This window comes from Fukomys damarensis, unplaced genomic scaffold (genome assembly GCF_012274545.1).
Source record: "Fukomys damarensis isolate Sample0158 unplaced genomic scaffold, DMR_v1.0_HiC HiC_scaffold_11, whole genome shotgun sequence".
NCBI lineage: Eukaryota > Metazoa > Chordata > Mammalia > Rodentia > Bathyergidae > Fukomys > Fukomys damarensis.
The window spans coordinates 14,090,836-14,111,721 of NW_022900923.1; the positions used below are offsets into that span (position 1 = coordinate 14,090,836).

Sequence of the window (20,886 nt, forward strand, 5' to 3'; positions counted from 1 at the left end):
GGGAAAGTGGGAAGGGTGGGGGAAAGGTAATAAGGGAGAGGAAAAAAATATGAGAAACTGAAAAAATGGAAATAAAGTGTTTGTAAATTGGGAGGGGAGGAGGGGGTGAAGGGAGAACAGAATCCCTGATGAATGTAACGGTATTGTATACCTAGATTGTACCAATAAACTCAATAAAAATAAAAAAAATATTTGCAGTTTGACCCTGAGATAACAATATATAAAGTAGTATAATGCATAGATAAATCATAAATTAATATCCTAATTTACGTATCAAATATTGCTTAGTACTTGATGTAGGCTCCAACTCTTCTTCATGGACTCTACAAATGATTTCCACCAATAATCTGTGAGACAAATCTACAAATTCTAGGTCATTATCTTAAATATGTAAAGGAATGTCATAAATACATGGAGATTCTATTTAGAAAATATTATCTGATTATCATATAGTCTTATATTTTATATAGTGAGGGTTAGCTATAAAAATTAGAGCATGTATACATGGAGGTGGTTTGGGGTTTACAAGTAAGTACTATGGAAACTATCTTGTCATCATTTTAAGACTTAAAACTTGAAAATTACCAATGATGAAAGATTGTGAAAAAAATATTTTCACAAAGCAGAGAGGTGAAAGTATGTGGTGATGTGAATCTGAAATTTGACAGCTCAGACCTTTCTAGAGAGAGTGTTTTAGAGCCTGTTACCTCAAATACACCTTTGCTACAGCTAATTAAGTCAATGCCCGATGGTAGTGAGATTCCTTTGAAGGATATTATGCTTTCAATGCCATTTGTTGGGATTTTACTGAGAATTGGATTTAACAAAATTAATTACATTATCAAGCTGAAAGAGCCCTTACTGTGCTGACTCTCAGAAGTGCCATTAGCTTGCTTTGTCCCCTTCTGCCATTATGTACCATACCGATGTGATATGGGAGTGTCATTTTAATTATGTAGCATGACTCTGAGGAACTGGTTTTATGTGTTGTCCCTATTGGTCCACTTTTTGGTAAGCAGCTTCTTTAGTCTATTGACAAGATTGTTTTCTTTGGTTCTGCAAGAGTGGGAGAACGTATATTTATTGAGTGGCATTTTGTCAACAGTGGAGAAGAGGCAGTAGTCAAACTTTCAGAGCTGTGAAGCAAAATATCGCTTTCAGGTCCCTGGTATAATTTGTTAGAATTGACCATAACTACATGATGACACTGAGAAGAGTACACTTTTGTTTCTGTATAACTTATCTGAATTTCCTCATGTGCCCCATTTCGTGTAATGAAGGAGGAGGGATAGAGAGAGATGGGAAATGTTTCTTAACCTTGCCTGTTGTGTATATTGGAACACTGTGGGTTATTCATTGCTTCCTGGTTATTGTCATGTAGGTTAAAGCTTCTTCTCAAGCACACTTCCATTTCCTGTCCTTGAACTATTTGCAGAGAAGTCTTGGACTTGGCTGGCTTCTGGTTCCTTGGCCTTTTCTGAGTTGTAATGTCCTGTTACATCTTTGGGTCCTGCCTTCTTCTTTAGCGGCAATCATTTGGCAGAATCCCTGACTCTGTTCTCTCCGTAAGGTCAGTGTGAGGTCACCTTCCCCTCTACCCACTGCTACTGTTGTCTATAATTGGTCACTCACATGTGCAGGTCCCAGTTGCACTGCACAGAGTCCCTGGCAGACCAGTTAAATCTTAAATTATATTGGGCTTCCATGTCCAAGACTGAAGGGAACTCAGAACTTTTCCATCTCTCCCGTCTTTCACAGTTCTTCCTCCATTAGATACAGCTAAGCTCCATTGCTCTTTACTGAAGTTACCGTGCTTTGCTGTCTGCCATTCCCTAAGTTCTTCCCCAGTGTTGAACAAAAGTAGCACACATGTGCTTCTGCCTGTGGACCCCGATTCTTAACTGCCAAAAACATTAGCTGTCCCAGAAAGCAGACTCCTTCCGCACTGTTCTAAAAGTTTTTATCTGCTTGAAACAAAACAAAATCTCCATTTATTTCGATAGAGGTATGTACTTAGTTTATTTAAAATAAAACACGTAGGGGCCGGGGATTTAGCTCAGTGGTTTCGACGCCTACCTTGCAAGCGTAAGGACCCAAGTTTGATCCCCAGTACCATAAATAAATAAATAAATAAATGAAATAAAACACGTAATAGTCCTGATTAGAGGCCAAAACTGTATGCTGATTACATGTGATTTATGAAAACTATCTTATTATACAGATTTCCCAGGAATGGGGCCACATCAATAAGAGGGAAAAGCATGTGGGAAGAAAGGTGGTGAAAGCATTTTTGATGAGAAGATCAAGCTTTGATGATGCTCAAACCTCTCCCACTAGAGGCAGGCTGCATATTTTCCCTGTCAGGGCATCCCTGATGTTGAGATTCCAAGATGAGACCCACTTTAGGATCAGCAGAAACTGGGGCTTTGGCCAAGGAAAACATTAATTTTAAAGTCACAAAAGCAAAAGGGGCCAGTCTTATAAACATTAACATTGTGTGTGTGTGTTTGTGCGTGCACACGCATTTTTTAAAGACAAGTTAAGCTTTTTCTTATGGATCTTAATTTAATTTCTGTCTCTTGGCCTCTACAGAGAGCAAAATAAGAAAAATCCCACAAAATCCTACAATTCATGGCATATTGCACACGAACAGCAGTTGTTCCTTTTTGAGCGTTGCACTTGTCAGGGAGTGATCATCACAGAGCAGGGTTCTTAATCCATTTGGGACTTTCCCCTGGTGTGTTTGAGTTCAGAACACAGTAGGATCTGTTACTTTTGCCGTCTATGTTTAAATACATGTGGATTTTGTTGGAAATATTACAGTGTAAGGGAATCCAAATTCTTTGGCTTTACAAAAGCACCCAAGTTTTGGTACTGTTATCAGATTTTCATTCTTGAAACTAGAAGGGTAATCATTTCTGACTAAAGTTTCCTTTAGATAGTTAAACCCAGATGTTCATGTCTTGTCTCTTACTTCTGTCCAAAAAGACTTCTCATTGACTGAACTCTTAAACTTTCTGAATTTTCATCTTACTCAGGCCTTCTGCTTTCTAGTCCAACCCTCATGGTGGGTCTTCTGACAATTTACAGTATACCTTCTCACATACCTAAGTATAAAGTGGACAGAAGTGTTCATTTCTCATTTTGCATTTATGGTCAGGGGTCTGTCTACTCCAGAGCACCAGCTGAGACTACCAGTTTTTTACTCCACCATGGTTGAGGAGGCTGGTGGATGTTCAGAAATATTCAGTGTAATTCACCATATTAGCTGGATAAAAATGCAAATAATGTGGTTATGTTCACCAAGATAGGAAAATTGGTAGAAAAAAATCTGTAACTTGGTATAAAAATTCTCAAAAATAGGAATAGACAAGAACTATTACTGAATATGAAAAATTTTTCTCAATTTGATAGAGAAGATCTACAAAAGCATTTCACTTTACATTATAGACAGTGGCAAAAGACTGAATACTTTTTGTTAAAATTGAGAACAAAGCAAGAATTTGTTTATTTAAATAAGGTTGATTGTTCTAGCCAGGGAAATAAGGCAAGAAAAGAAATAAGACGTACAGACGATAAAGGGAAAAATTTTAAACTTTCATTATTTGCTATTGATATGATGTCTGCCTAAAATATCCCCAAAAATTATTACCGAAAAAATTTAAAACTATGAAAATTGAGTCCAGAAAGATTACAAGATACACAGAAAATAGAATTTCTATATCCCAACAATGAGAAGCATCACTGGAGCAATCATTTACCATGCAGTACTTATATATCCCAACAATGAGCATGTGTATGATAAACTTGAAAATATAATGCCATTAAAATCATTCCAAAATTAAATGCTTAAGTGTGATCTTAACAAAATAAATATAGGACCTACATGCTGAAAATTTCAAAATGCTAGTGATAGAAATAAAGATAAATGGAGAAATGTGCTATATCCACCAATTTGAAGATTTAACCTTACACACATATCTATTTCTCCCATTGTACAAGTGTAATGTATTTACGGTCAGCATTCTACTGAGAGAATTTTTGTAGATGAAGACAATTCTAAAATGTGTAAGGAAATCAAAGATAATAGAATAGATAAAATAATTTTGCAAAGAAGAATAATGTAGGAATGGCTTATTTTATATTATATATTCAAGATATTAAATGACTAGTAATCAACATTAGTATTGCTAGAGAGATAATACTAATCAGGGAGAATAGAGGATACAGAAATTTAAACGGAGAACACAAAAATAGATCCACACAAGTAGGCAGAATGAATTTTTGATAAAGGTAGAAAAGCAATTCATTTCAGGAAAGATAAGCTTTTCAAGAAATAGTACTAGAAGAGGGTAGAGGGAAAAGAGAAAGGAATGGAGGGAGAGAGAAAGAATAAGAGAAGTAGGAAAGGAAAATAAGGAAAAGGATGAGAAGGAGGAGGGAGAAGAAGGAAAGCGGAGAAAGAGAAGAAATAAAGTCTGAAAACCAAGAATAAAAATATCCAATCAAAAAAGATAGAAAAATATGAAGTCACATTTTGAAATAGAGGATATAGTTACATCGAATAAGTATATGAAACCATGTTCAATGCAATTAGTTATCAGGCAGATGCAAATGAAACCCACAGCGTGTATCAACATATACTGTGGAATGGTTAAAATAAAAAGTGACACCTCCAAGTTCTGGCAAGGATTTGAAGAATCTCAAACTGAACCATTCACAGAATGCTGGGCCATAGCCAATCTGGGAAATAGTTTGGCTACTTAAAAAAATTAAACATACCACAACTTTATTCATCCATCAACTGAAAGATCCATCAGCACAAAAGTCCAACACGATGCCCATATGCATCTGTTCCAGAGAAATAGAGATTTATATTCATGCAAAAGCTTGTACGCAAGTGTTTATGGAATCTTTCTCCATAATATCCAAAAGCGAGAGCCTATATGCCTTCAGTGAGTGAATGATAAAACACACTATATGATATCCATCCCACGTAATAATTCTCAGAAAAAAATTGTTGACATGTGTGAAAACCCATATAAATTCCAGAGAATTGTACAGTGTGGGACAGAAAAAAATGTCAAAAAGGTTGCATACTGTATGTCTCCATTTCCATAGCATGCTTGAATTGGCAAGATAGTTGAAACAGATAATGGATCAGTGGTTGCTAATGGATGAGTGGGTGCAACCACAAATTGGCATTGTGCTGGATCTTTGTGGTGGTGGGAATATTTTCTATCATCATAATTTGGAGAAAATATTTCAGAAGATAAGATATTTAAGAGATTGGAGAGAACAGTGGGTGAAACAGGCTGACGCAACAGCTCCGTGGAATCATGTCCGGAGGCTGAGCTCAGAACAAAGGAGGGGCTCTAGTTTCATACATGTTATGGAAGGGAATTGGTCTACTTAACAGCACAAAACTTGTGGAGGGAATCAGAGCAAAGGCAGTTAGTCAAATTGTGACAGTTTTGTATCTTAGCATATCTTGGTGGCTGTTGTGGGTAAGAACAGGATCTTATGAGAATATCAGGTTGTGAAACTTTACAGGAACAAAGTTACTTATTTTTTTAAAGAACAACAGCTGTAGGGAGGGGGAAATCTAAGGGGTAACTGCTTAGGTTGGGGAAATTTGTTTTTCCTTCTTTTTTAAGTCCTGCTTCAAAATTTGCTCTGTTTCATCAGGAAACAACCTGAGCTGTGGGAAAGAGCTTAGGTGTTTTCTGTGGGAAACAATCCTTAGGGTCAGTCCAGTTTCCATTTATCTCTCATTATTCTCACCTTTGCTGCCTTGATGATTTTGCTGTCTGTGTGTAAATCTACCTAGACTTTGAAGAAATCCAAAATCCCTGCTTTGTGTCTGAATATTTTTATAGTTTGTAAAAGTTACACAACAAAGGTTAAAAATCTAGTTAAACTCCTATAATCTTAATTAGATATCAACTGGGGGAGCAAACAATGAGCTGTATCCTCAGTCTCTAATTTATTTTTATGGTATTTTGTTAGTGGGTAGGGAAAAACATTTTTATTCTTCCTACCCTCCAAGTACTCAAGGGCTTCTGTTCCCATGATTTGCCGATTCAAGTTATATTTACAATGTTCAACATTTTATTTGATTCTGCTTTCAGGTCAAGGGTCATAGAACTCTGAAGAGCAATGATCTGGGAAGAAAATATAATTAGCCAAATAGTTTGTTCTTGCCATTATATCTATGAGTACATCTAAATTATTTCTCCTCTACATTTTTTATTAGTACGTGCTTGCAGTACATTTTTACATTCCACATGTGGAGTTGGTGCATGTATAAAACCATCTTGATTCTTTATTATTCTCTTTATTCTTTAAGGTAGAATTATATTTGGATTTCATCAATGTTAGCTATAGATGATTAGAAGATGCGCTTTAAAACTTGTTAAGTTTGTAAGCTTGTAAGTTTGACTCAGTTTCAAACTGTGATTAATAGTTTATTTCCGTGTATAAAAACTATATTGTCTTTAAATTTACTCAATGTATATAATTGTAGAAAAATAATACTCTAGATGTTAATTCTGTTTGTTTGTTTGTTTGTTTGTTGTTTTGGTACCAGGGATTGAACTCGGGGTCGTTGCGCTTGCAAGGCAGGCCACTGAATCGCTGAGCTAAATCCCCAGCCCATAGATGTTAATTCTTTATTTCAAAAAAAAAATAAATTCTTTACCTAAAAGTATGCTCATAAAAACACACAGTCACAAACATACCACAAAGTTCTGTTAAATAGTTGTTTTTCCGCACATAAAGTTGAGTTATATTCGCATGTAAAAGTGTATTCTCACACACACACACACACACACACACACACACACACGCACACACACACGGGCCGGGGATTTAGCTCAGTGTTTCCACTGCCTGCTTTGCAAGCAGAAGGTCCCGAGTTCAATCCCTGATACCAACAAAAAACAAGAACAAAAACATGTTTTCACACTTTGCCTTTCAGGAATATAGTAATTCTACAGAACAAATCCATTTATATTTGTAATGAGGCAGAACTGCCGTTCATTTTATTCACAATTTGACATCATGCGGTTGAGCTCCACTTTGTTTCTGCTGTTTGTTTGTTTGTTTGTTTCTGATGGACATATAAGAGCTGCAGAAACTGGAAAGAAGCTGTGTCTTCCATCATTTTCTGTGCTAGTACCCATTCTTGCTGGAAAATGTTTCTCTCCATCCCACCAGCCAACACAGCCATATTTATTTACTATAACCGCGCCTTTCTCACCACATTGGGTGAGTAGAGGACGGATGCTTCCCCTCAGTGCTTGACCCTCCAGCAGGAGCTACAAAGTGAGAGCACACAATTTCAGCCTCAAATTGCTTCCTGGCTTCATTTGCGGAGATGTAATCCCAGGAGCAATGAGCCTTCATGGCCCATTTTGTGGAGAGAAAATAAGAGAGGCTATTTTTAGGCAGAAATAGAGATTTCCAGAAGAGAGCCACGGTGAGATCAGGAGAGAAAGTTCTGCCAATATCAGAATTACTGCTTCCATTTGTCTTTGATGCCCAAGTGTATCCCTTCCCTTTGATTCCAGGCATCTTTTGTCAAAGTCGCTCATTCACAGATTTATGTTTTTACACTTTTCATTACAATCAGTAGTGGCCTGATGACTAAACTCAAATTTTGTTGTCATTGTTTTAATTTTTTCCATTAAAGTTTATTGGTACATTTTAGGTGTACATTGTGGTCCCATTCATCATTGGGAATTTGTATCTGTACATTATACACACACACACACACACACACACACAAAATATCTATATCTATAGGTTCTTGTACCTGTACATGATATATGCACACACACACACACACACACACACATATACACACAAACATACATACACAGGCACAAATTCCCAGTGATATTATATATATATATATATAAATATATATATATAATTGTTTTTCCCCATTCATCTTTCCTCCCTTCCACCCTCCTTATTTACAAATACTTTTTCCTTCTTTGCTCAAAAATTTCTCTCCCTTCTTTCCTTTTCCCCACCTCCCTCCCTACTTCCCCTTCCCCTTTGGACCTTTTCTTTCTGTTTCATAGTGTCTATTATACATTTTGGCCCTCATTTACTCTTTCAGTTTCTTACACCAGAGAAACTATTCGGTATTTACATGTGTGTGTCCTGTGTATTTCACTTGAGAGTATGACCTCAATGAGCATCCATTTAGCTATAAGTGTCTCTAGTTTATCATTCTTTATGGCTGAATAGTACTCCATTTTATAAAAAAAAAACAACATCTTTATCCAGTCAACATGTTTATGGGCATTTGGGCTGTTTCCAAGAGTTAGCTATTACAAACTGTGCTGCTATATTACTAATCTAAGATAATAGCATTTTAAAAATTGAAACAGGTGTTACCCTCTAGCAACACTCTTATACGTTAATAAAGTCTAGTTTATTTCTAATTGTCATAAGTGAAAATACAGAGAGGCAGGAATCATGGAGTGATTCTGTACCAGTTGTTAGCAAGAACCTGTTACATAATTTGCATGTGGGTACTTTTGGAGAAGATTTGAAAAACTGGGAGGCTGCTTAAGATTGGAAGCTGTCAGCAGTAGGAGTAATTCTATGATTGGGTATAAATGTGTTAGCATTTCATCTACAGGGGCAGATTAGAAAAGCTGAGCATGGTAGGGTAAGGGTATATCTTGGTAGTATGTGAAGGTTTCTGGGTTAAATCCCCAGTACCACGAAGAAAAATAATGGGCAGGGGGAGAAAATGAAAAAGGGAATAAAGACTGGGTGTAGGATTGGGTGCAGTCATCACTCACATTGGCTAGGATGGATTACAACTGCCAGTTTTGGCATGGACTGTATCTGTGTTCAGATCTGTTTTCTTTCTTCATAGATCATGGTTATAGAGTGACCCGATGTTAATGTTCTATGAAATTGTTCAAGTTTAACAGAAAAATCTGCCTGCTGTGAGGGCCTGGTCTGTTCCTGGAAGCTAAGAGCTGCTTTTTTCTTTTTCAGGCCCCTCTTTTGGCCAAAGACAGACAGATTAAGGACTTAAGAAATTACTTGGTAATATCTGGATTATCACCAGTGCTGAGATTTATTGCATCAGCAAGTTGTTTATCAAACACAGATTACAGTTGGATTGGGGTTGATCTCTCCTATTTCTTTGGTTGCATTCTTCAATTCTAAGACGTAACAAGGGCAGTTTTTTTTGTTTCGTTTTGTTTCATTTTTTTGGTACCGGGGATCAAACTCAGGCCCTTGCCCTTGGGAGGCAGGCCGTGGAACCACTGAGCCAAACCCCCAGCCCTGTAGGCGTGTTTTTAAACTCTGAATCGGATGTGTTGGCCAATGGAAGGACAAGCATCAGAAGCAAAATGTTGATCTTAGATAATTACAAACTGACTACTTTAAAGATTGAAAGAAAATTCTTATTTTAACTCTTCAAAAGTGTTATAGACTGGTTTTTTTAAATCGTTCTAATTCTCAAATCTTAGAGAATTTTTCAGCTTTTAAAAATTCAGTTAAAATTGTTTTCGCATGAAGAATTTCAAAACAACAGTTAGAGATACACTGGGTATCATAAAATGCTCCTCATAGCTAGAGTTGATTATTTTGGGCATTTGGGGTCCCTTATACATAAAGTGCTTGCCTGTAAACATTGAGTCATATCAATAAACATTTGATGACCATCTGTGTTGGGGAAGAGAACGGGAGGAATGGATGAGTAGGACAGCTTTCCTCCTTCGGGACTCATGGATGAGCAAATCTGCCTTGTCCCACAGTTGTTTGTTTCTTCATGTTACTGAAAGTGCCGGCCCACAGCCAGACTTCCACAGAAATTGCATGAGTGTTCCACACTAATTTCCACAGAAATTATGTGCTGCTTGATGATCATTTCAAGAAACTAAGAATAATATTGTAAAATATGTTCTAAATATATGTCTTTTATTTTGTAAGAGATTTTTGAGAAGTAATTCTATCAAAAATATGGGATATTTATGGTGCTTTTAAATAAAAGTCTGATCATATTGCCATCAGTGTGTCTGTGTGGTCCTGAGGCATCAAGAGTGTGCAGGCAGTGCAAAGGACCTGTTTATTTTCCTGAATGAGAAACATGGCAAAGATCAGTGTCTTTGCAATAAGAATGATATAAGCCCCTTTTATTGAAATTAAAAGCCAAGATTTTCATTAATGATGTTAACAGAGGTTATGAAAAAATTATTTTTTGTAAAGGATACAAATCAAATTTGTAATATTTTGGCTGGCTTACAAAGTCCTTTATTATAGTTACAAAAATTTTGCAGTGTTTCATTTTTAATGAATTCTTAAGGTTTGCTGTAGACCTCAGAGTCAGTCCAGCATGTGGATAGCTCTAGGTGACACTTAACCTGAGCAGGTACCTGTCTGTAGAGGAACCTGGACAAGTCAGACAAAGCTCAGGACACAGCCTGGTGCAGCTTTGTCCCTGCCTTAGGGCAGGATGGGGAAGGGTGTTTACCAGTCAGTCCATAACATGAGTGAGGAAACATTCTTGATGCCTAATGACCTTCAGTTTCTTTGCTGTGAATGGAGTGGTGAGTTTGCACTAGACTACAAGTTAGAACTATTAAAGATTATAATCATAGCTGAAAATGCTATTCTTTGTAGAAGGCATGCCATTCTTTGGTAAATTCTCTTAAAGTTGGACTTGGCGAGGAGAGCCTCAGTGTTCATGCATCAATTCTGTCAACATTTTCTGATTGCATCTTACATGTTAGGCACTAGTCTGGATGTTGAGGTCCAAAGATGAACATCATACATTTCCTGCTTTCTAGGGACTGTTGGTGCAAAGCAAAAGAGAGCTAAAACATAAAGAGAGGGTGATGGAACAATTGTGAAGTGAGATGAATTATGAGGATGTTAACTGGACAAAGAGGAGAAACATCTTACTTAGTGAGGTGGCTTGACAAGGGAAAGAACAGGCTTTCTAGGGTAGCCAATGTCTAAACTGGATGTCTGCTGGAATTAGCCATGGGGAAAAGAGATGAATATGGAGAAGGATTACCAAAATCATGTCATGTGGAGAACTGTGAGCACCATCATTAGGAGAAACTTTGCTCGTTTTGTTTACTATAAAACCACATATTACTAGGGTTATGTAATCATACAGCCTGTACTGCTTTTGCTAAGTAGAGAAAACACATGTCTTTGTAACTCTAAAAGTGGTGACATATGCCCCTAAGAACTCAAAACAGGAGGGTGACACTAACCAGCCAGGGCAAAACTAGCCGTAAGCTGTAGTCAAAGTGAAGGGTCGAAAAACTGCATGCTCCCTTGAGTTCTCCAAAATAAAGATAGAAAAACTCAGCATTTATATTTAAACATGAAAAATTTTGGCGAGATACTCATTTATTTATTAAACATATACATATCTGGAAAGGTGATGTTCCATTCTATTCCTATCCTGGCTGCAAGGCTGTGTTTCATGTTTGAATCCACTTCCCAAGGTGGGCCTGTGACAGCATGTTCTACGCAGTCTCCTGATTCCCTTACGATACTGTGTTTTTTCTCTTTCTGGGTCTCGGACTCCTCAGGGAGTGAAGGTACAGAATAGGTGAATAAGATGAGCTTGGATATGCATTTCACAATAAAAATTCCATATTGTCACAATTTAAAACTATAAATATGTTGGCATGATAGCACAATAATCAAAGCACTTTACCAGGTGCTTGCCGGTTGGTCAAGTCTCATTAAATTGATTTTTTCAAAGGTCAATTTAAGAATATACCTGTGATGGAAATATGCATAAATAGGGTAAGAAAAAAGTTTATGCCTGGAATTATGTGTATTTTCAAATTAGGCATTTTTGTATTTATTTTTTGCTCAGGAAAAAAATAAGGAAGGAAGGAAGGAAAACACAAACTTTCTTTAAAAGCAATTTTAAATCTTTTTCTTAATTAAAAATGTATTATTAATGGGACCAATGTTTGGCTATCTTCAAAAGAATGAGAATTTTCCAATGGCTGCCAACCTGTATTCTCCAATTAGGTACTTATATAAGAAAGCTAAGCAAGATGCCTGGAAGATGGTACATAAGATTTGTATACCTGGAACTGATTTCATGGTGCTTAAGCCTTAATTGCAAGTATATTTAAAAATATGAACAATCTTTTTTCATCTTTGAAAGGATGACCATCCCTCAGGTTCACTTAAAAAGATATAGACAATTACACAATACTCTGTCATACGTGCATGCTTTTATATTACTTTACTATTTTATTTTATCTTACATTTGGTGCCAGAATGAAACTCAGGGCCTCTTGCATGGTGAGCATGGCTCTACTTACTAACCACCTAGCGACCTCCAACCCTGGCACTTGACTGAGAATGGGATGGTTCCCTGCCTACTCTTAGGGCTGTATAGTGAAGCTTCCTTTGGGACTTAGAAGAAAGAATCTTCTTAAATGAATTTAAATCAAAGGCACCTGTGAAAGGAACAACTACAACAGAATAGGAGTAAGATTCAACACTTGAAGTTATTTTAAAATGTATGCATATTGAAACTGATGTTGAACATGAATATTTCCATAACTCATAGGACATGATTGTCAAGTTTGATAACCAAATTTATTTTAAACTGAGCTTTGAAATGTATCAGCTCAAGCAGCTAGAACCATTTTGCCAGTGGTAATATAATTCATTGGCTGCATCTCTAAGTTGGTAGTCAGCAACTTTAGCCAATTCCCAGAGAGGTTGAAATAGGATCTCAGTTCACCCTGCAATTTCATTCATGCAGCCGCAGTGACACAGCTCATGAACTATACATAGCAATACATATGCATTTTTTCCTCTTTTAGGTAGAAATAAATTAGGCCAAAAATCAAACTTAAATATAAATGAACATCTCAAGAAAATTAGCTCCTCTGCCAGAACCTCTTGTTTCAGTTTTCCTATTTTATGTGGAAATGAATTATATTAAGAAACAAATTTAAATGCAGATGAATATCTAGAGCAAATCATCTTCTCTGAAAGAATCTCCTGTTTTTGCTCATATTGTCCCTATCTTATTAATCAGTGTCTTTAGGTTGGAATCTTTGACTTCCCTTTTAGTCCCTCCTACTTGCCACCTTTACGTCTAAATAATCATAAATTCCTGAAACAAGGCACCAGTTTTGTTGAGATTCCTTGGTACATCCATCTAGTTCCAGACCTCATCCCTGCAGTCTTGGTTCACAACTAGCAGAAATGTTGACTCTCCATTTTCTTTTGATTAACTGAAGGCACGCCACATAGGATGCCAGGTGAATTTCTTAGTCACTTGATATCATACCTCTGCTAAAAACATTGCAAGTCTCTCTGCTTTCTTATAGAGGCACAATCCAGATTCTTCACTGATATTCTATATCTGCTGAATGCCTTGGGAATAGCTCTGCTACTTACTTCAGAATTACCAGCATTTAATATATAGAACATGTATAACACATAGCATCTACTATTTTCTAATTTTTAACTTTTTCATAGGCCCCTCAGTGACTAAATTTCTATTTTGATACACCATGTGCTATTCAAAATCTAGTTCAAACATTATGTTTTCTGCAGGCACTCTCTTCTGTAGGAAGTGAATATATATTTACTTATGTTTTTTATTCATCACACATTATTGAGCAGTTGCTTTTCTTCAGATAATCAAAGTTGAATATGATAACCATCCTCTCTGGCTTTAATCAAATAAACAGTTATGCAGTGGTGTGATCCACCTCAGAAGTAAAAGCTATGGAGATTCAAGTGAGCATTCATGGCAAGTGTTGTAAACTCAGAAGATAAAGATGAAAGCCAAGAAAAGTTCTAGTGTGTCCATGAATCTTAGGGACCTTGAAAATAGTGAGAAGGCATGTCAGTCTGAGAGCAGAGTGCTATAAGGACACACAGACTTAAAATGCTCAGGAGTGTTAAAATACTAGAAGCAAATCTGTCTTGACTTGACAGTGAGAGCAGGGAAAAAAAGAGCAAATGAATTGAAACAAGGATTATCCTACAAAGCATTGATTAGTCCATGCTAAAACTGTTTCTGAAACACAGTAAACACTCAGTAAACATTTATTTGATGAATGAGTCACTTTACCTACTATTAATATGTTAAACCTTTAGCTTAAGTAGATCTATGTAAATACAATTAATAATAATTCACTAGCATATCTATATTTATATTCAAATATACTCAAGTAAATATATTTGATGTACTAGGGTACACCTTGGCTCATTACAGAAATATATTCACACTTGGCATTTTTACTACTCTAACTGTTACTGTAAAAATTAGAAATTTTTTAACTAATGTGAGTACCAAAAGTGGAGCATTCTTAAAGTTGACATGTATAAGCAAAATGTTCACATCTATTTGTGTTTTTCTTTTTCTAGGGTCAGACATTGTTCAGTGGTTAATAAAGAACTTAACTATAGAAGATCCAGGTAAACAAATCATTTCCCATTGCTAGAATTTGTTTTCTTTGTGGCTTTATGAAATATGCTTTCTCGGGGCTATTTACTATGCTAAGCAAGCAAACCTCCTGAGAAGTTATAATTAAATTTGAACTCTACGTTTAGCATTTACACAAATTTTATGTCAGTCAACATATATTCAGCTGGAATGTAATATATTTTTACATATTTATTGTTCTACTTTATTTGATTGAGGTTATGGGTTACTATAGAATGGATGATATGTATATCATAGTTAACTATATAATGAATTATGTATGTTAAATATGTCAAAAAATTGTATATATAATTTATAGTAAGTGATCATGAAGTCCTGAGATTATTCTTTGTAAGAAACATGAAAGTCTTAATAATATATAATTTCGCCTTAACTATTTTTGAATGAGGTTTGAAAGCAATATTTCTAATTCTAAATTTTTGTCAGGTGAACATTGCGCATGCGCGCGCGCGCGCGCGTGTGTGTGTGTATTTGGGCATGTGTGTTTTAATGCTCTTCTTTAAGTCACAAACCCATTAACTCTGGTGGACACTGGGTCACTTGTGCAGCACAGCATGAATTCCCACAGCTCAGGAGCCATTTCTCCCCCTTGACATTTTGCACTGTCTGGAACAAAAGGCTACGTATGCGAGACATTTAATGACCAAAAGCCTTCACATGTGGCAGGAAACTCATGTTACAGTGAAAATAAGTTCTCTGCTGTTTAGAGAAGATGCAGAGAAGCAAAAACAATAGCTTTGAAAAGTGAAGGTTGTAGTGGTCTGGAATGACACAGTGGAGAAGGACAGATGTGCACTAGTCCGACTACACCACACTACCTCTCATGGGCTGGATAGGAGCTCAACATGGTTTTTTGTCTTCTTGTGAGTACCACCCCAGAATCTTTTAGAATTCAGTACCTGGGGATGCACAGTTTGTATTTTTTTCCTCATTGGGAGAAAACTTTGCCCAGCCATGCCATCAGAAAATGTCAGTGTAATTCTGCACATACAAGCCCATCTATGCCCCTTGCTTACTTACGTGAGCTTTTAAGATACTTATCCTAATTTTGTGGGTTTACAACAACTAAGTAAAGATGAAGCAGCTATTGTCAGTATCATATTATTACAAAGTGAAAAGAGAAGATGATTATAAGGAAAGAAAGGCACACTCTTACAGATTCACATTTCAGCCCCACCCCAGGGGCATGTGTGCCTGATTAGTATAAAGTGTGGCACCCCAACAAGTGGTCCCAGAGCTATGACAGATTGGCAGTCAGTGGTAACTAGAGAAGTACTGATTGGCAGAGAATATTACAGATCAAATGTTTCATTGATTTAAAAGTTGGTTTTTGTAAGGTAAAGACTGAGGATGTACTTCAGTAGCAGTTTGAGAAGGAAGGAAAGTATTTACAAAAACAAAATAATAAACTGGTAAGAAACAGTCACTATTTTTAATTTACATGTGAGATCTCACTTTAGCTATAACATGTATGAAAACTTATTTTCTTGCCTGGATCAATAGTTTAATCAAGTTGTAAAGCTTCATTGTAAGCTGTATGAAGAGAACATGAATCATATTCAGGAAGACATACACATTCTTAAATCATATGTATAATAGGCTGAAGATCACTTTTAACTTTTGATTTGGCTTTACTTTGAATGAAAAAAACAGGCTAATGTGCTAAGTTTTAAGAAGAGTAAAGAACATCTATGATGGTTCTAAATATATAGCAGTTTATCCATACAGAAAATGAATTAATCTGGTAACAGTTCTGTACTTAATTGAATAGGTTGACTGTGTAGCTGCCATTATGATAGTTATTTTGAATCTGTGAAAGCAGTGATACTACTTTGAAGCTGCTTGTGAAGAAAGACTAAGTACATGGAATGATCAGAACATATGGTAATTATTTAAAATTTTAAAATGTATTACAGTAAAAGACATATTACCATTAATCCCCCTTAGTATATACTACTTGTTTCAAAAACATTTATCCGATTGTTCTTACTACCTTCTGAAGCAGCTCTGAGAGTGTCTTTAATTGCTCTGACCTGACTGCCTCAGTGTCCTCATGTTAGTTCAAGATATTTACCTTTCATGATCATTTTGACTTTGTGGAAGAGCCAGAAGTTGTTTCGTGCCAGATTCAGTGAATAAGACAGATAAAAACTCACTGCAGTGTGTTTTGTGAGTCTGCTTTACTTATAGATGGCACATAACTCCAGCGTTCACCAGACTTTTTAATCACACCTCATCAAGACTTCCAGAGCAGCATAAGAAAGTGGCAAGAGCAATGGTATAAGTGTGTTCAAAGCAAGTGAGAATATTTTAAGTAAGATTAATGGCCGTGTATCTTTACTATAAAAAAAAAACCCTTATTTAAGGGCTCACCATATATTTTGATCACCCTGTGTAATTATTTTAATACCACATCCAGTTTTAACCTCATCAGTTCTTTATCTAATTTCTAACTTGTCTTTGGTAGCTAATGGATAGTTTGAAATATAGATATCAATAGTTCATTGAAAGAGGGTTTTATGGGACATTGGAAGAAGAGACTAATTCTAAGAGGACATGTTCTTATGGCTTTTCTAGAGAAATGATGAGATTGATACACAATCTTCAAAGTCTTATCCAAGATTGATGTGCATTTAGTGTTCAACATTTCACTAATTTAACACTTTTTAAATTTAAGTTTATTGGTACATTTTAGGTGTAAAATATGATGACATTCATCATTGGGAATTTGCACCTTTACATGATGTATTTTGGTTCTTATTTTTCCCCATTCCCCTACCCTCCCCTTAGCCCTTCCACCTTTCCCTATTTTCAAAGACATTGCATTTTTTCTCATATTTTTTCCTTTCCCTTCTTTCCTTTCTCCCACCCCTCCCACTTCCTCCTCCTCTTTAGACCTTTTCATTCTGTTTCCCATTATCTGTTACACCTTTTAGTCCTTATTTACACTTTCAGTTTCTCACACCAGAAAAACTATTTGGTATTTACACATCTGTCCTATTTATTTCACTTAAGAGTATGGCCTTTTGCCAGGGATTTAGCTCAGTGGTGCCACCACCTGCCTTGCAAGCACAAGGTACCAAGTTCCATCCCCAGTACCTCAGCTTGCATCCATTTATCTATAAATGACTAGTTTCTCATTCTTTATGGCTGGGTAGTACTTCATCTTTTTTTTTTTTTAAAAAAATCACAGAGACATTTGGTATTTACATCTGTCCTATTTATTTCACTTAAGAGTATGGCCTTTTGCCAGGGATTTAGCTCAGTGGTGCCACCACCTGCCTTGCAAGCACAAGGTACCAAGTTCCATCCCCAGTACCTCAGCTTGCATCCATTTATCTATAAATGACTAGTTTCTCATTCTTTATGGCTGGGTAGTACTTCATCTTTTTTTTTTTTTTAAATCTTCTTTATCCAGTCTCCAGTTGATTGGTGACTGGGCTGTTTCCAAGTATTAGCTATTACAAACTGCCACTATAAACATGGGTGAGCATATATTGTTCTACTATGATTAATTCTTTTGGGAAGACACCCAGCAGCGGAATAGCTGGGCCAAATGAGACCTCTAATTCTAGTTCTTTGAGGTATCTCCATATTGATCATCACAGTGGTTGCACCATTCTGCACTCCTACCAACAATGGAGAAAGGTTCCTTTCTTCCCGCATCCAGCCAGTGTTTGTTATTGATTGATTTCTTGATAGCAGCCATTCTCTCTAGAGTGAGATGGAATCTCAGTGTTTTCATCTGCGTCTCTCGAATGACCAGTGATGTTGAACATTTTTTCATATGGTATTTTCTGCTTTTACTTGTTTGACTGATACATGTCTGTCCATTTCAGATGCCCATTTTTGAACTGGGTCTTTATATTTGCAGGGGGAATCTGATTTTTTGTATACCTAAATATTCTAGATAGTAGATTGCTTTCTGAGGAATAGCAGGTAAATTTTTTTTCATTCCTAATTGCATGGGTTTGGACCTTTTCTCTCCTTTTTTTTGATAAAGTTAGATAAGTGTTTATCTTTTATTTATTCTTTAGAAGAACTAACTCTTTGATTCATCATTTTTTTGTATTGTTCTCTTAGTCTCCATTGCATTGATTTCTGCTCTGATAGTTATAATTTTCTCCCTTGTATGAGCATTGGGCTTGTCTTGCTCTTCTTTTTCTAGGAGTTTGAGGTTCAGCATTAGATTGTTTAAGTTTACTCTGTTTTCCTGTTATGGGCATTTACTGCTGTGCATTTCTCTTGTAGAACTGCTTTCATTGTGTTCCATAGGTTCCAGTGTGTTGTATTGACATTATCATTTAATTGTAGAAACTGTCTAATTTCCTCAATTTTCTCTGTGACCCATTGATTGTTCAGCAGAGTGTTATTTAGTTTCCATGTGTTTGTGAAATTCTTGAGATTTTTTTATGCTGTTGATCTCTAGTTTAATTGCGCTGTGGTCTGATAATATACAGGGCAATCTTCAATTCCTTGACATTTAAACATGTTGTATGAGCTAGCATGTGGTCTGCTTTGGAGACTGACCTGTGTGGAGTGGAAAAGAATATGTATTCTGATTGTGTGGAGTGGAATATTCTTTAGACATCTATGAAGTCCACTTGTTCAAACATTTGGTTTAGTTCTAGTATTGCATTGTTGATTTTCTGTCTAGATGATCATCTATTTGTGACAGTGGAGTATTTAGATCTCCTGCTACTATTGTATTAGTGCTTATTTGGTTTTTCATGTCCATTAATATTTGTTTCATGTAGTTGGGAGCATTAGTATTTGGTGCATATATATTTCTGATTGACTTGAATTGTTCACTTTACAAGGATGTAATAACCTTCCTTGTCCCTCTTAATTAGTTTTGGTTTGAAAACTACTTTGTCTACAAATAAAATAGCTACCCTTTCTTTTTTCTGGGTTCCTGTCACATGGAGAGTTGTTTTCCATCCTTTTACTTTCAGTGTATAAATTTCTTTTTGAATTGTGTTTTTTTCTTTTTTTTTAATGGCTTCCATCATGATACTGAGATCATCTATTTTTTAAAAATCTGTTTCTGTTACACAGTCTCTAATCTTATCTTTCATTCTGTTCACAATATCTGTAGTTATCTTGGAAATTATTTCTGTTCTGAATTTTTGTAAAGCCTTCTTTATCTGGTTTGTTACTTACTGTGCTTCCAGTTCAGGCCATCCAGGTGGTTGATTATCAGATTTTTCCACCTCATTACATTAAGAATTTGCCTTTGGTGAGCTGAAATTCTGGGTTTGCACCTTGTTTAAATGTCTTATAGAAATGAGAAATATTGGTGGTGCTGTTTTTGGCATAATTACAGGGCTGATACTTCAAGGTTGCTCATTGTGAGTCTGTTTGTTGGTTGTATTTAGTACCCGTATGGAATGATTACCTCTCACAGGTGTCTTCCAGGTACAGGTGATCTTTAGGCTTTGAGTCTCTAATGACTCTTAGGTAATCTTGTTTTCAATATATCAGGGAGGACAATTGATTTGATTAGATAGATCACAACATCTTAGCCCTATTGCTACAATCAGCATTAACAGTAGCATCAAACATAGCTTAGAAAATGACATTTTGTGGTAGCAATTAATCTGACATCTTTAATTGTGTGAGCTAGATTAAAATCAAGGACCAGACCAAATTATATTTGTAGTAAATAAACCCTTCAATATAGCAAATTTACTCTTCAGGACCCGTATTTAGAAGGAGTTGGGGAGGGAGGGATAGAAAGATAGAAGGAGAGGAAAAGGTTAGAAGTGAGGCTAGAGGGGACACAGGAAGATCAGACAAATTTTGGGAAACTGTTGAAGCCAAGAGGAAAAGACAGAGTGAAGGAACATAGACAAGCACAGAACAAACTAACAGCCATAGTGGAGCTAGAAACTGTATTCACCTTCCTATAACAATAACAGTCAAGAGAAGGAAAGAGAAAGAAAACAACCCAAAATAGGACAGGAACTGGAACAAGGAGGGAGAGAAATGCAGAACAAGAATGGAAAGAGAAAGAGAAAGAAAAGAAAAAAATATATATATATTGAAATAAAAGGGCCTCCCTCAGGGTATGTCTCTGCTGGCCTGGTAGACAATGTGGTTAGCAGTGTGCAGATCTAAGACAATTAGTCTCAGCAAGCCAGCTGTAGTCCACTGAGATTCAGGCTGATTTCTGGCTGCAAGGCCCAAGTTGAGGTCCCTGGCCTCCTGCAGGATTGAACCCTGCAAGGTTCTACTGCAGAATCCAGCCATTCTTCCCTTGAAGTGAGCCTGGGTTTCTATGAGAGGTGTTGATCTCATTAACTTACCAACCACCCAACCACCATCTTTCATTGTTCCTTTATTGTAGAGATAAGAAAATCTCAGTGGGCTTCAATTTTCTTTTCTTCTTCTTTTTT

General features: G+C 36.3%; 1 protein-coding gene across 6 annotated transcripts in view; it reads left to right on the forward strand.

The window, feature by feature from the left end:
- The window catches only part of Rgs7 (regulator of G protein signaling 7), a 462,366-nt gene that overhangs the window by 276,236 nt on the left and 165,244 nt on the right, over window positions 1-20,886 (forward strand). For 5 of the 6 annotated variants that reach the window (XM_033762079.1, XM_033762077.1, XM_033762080.1 and 2 more), the window contains one exon: window positions 14,410-14,460. The exons of the other annotated variant lie outside the window; for it this stretch is intronic. In XM_033762079.1, the coding sequence (XP_033617970.1) occupies window positions 14,410-14,460 (51 nt within the window). The remainder of the gene's footprint in view (window positions 1-14,409; window positions 14,461-20,886) is intronic. 6 annotated transcript variants of the gene reach the window in all.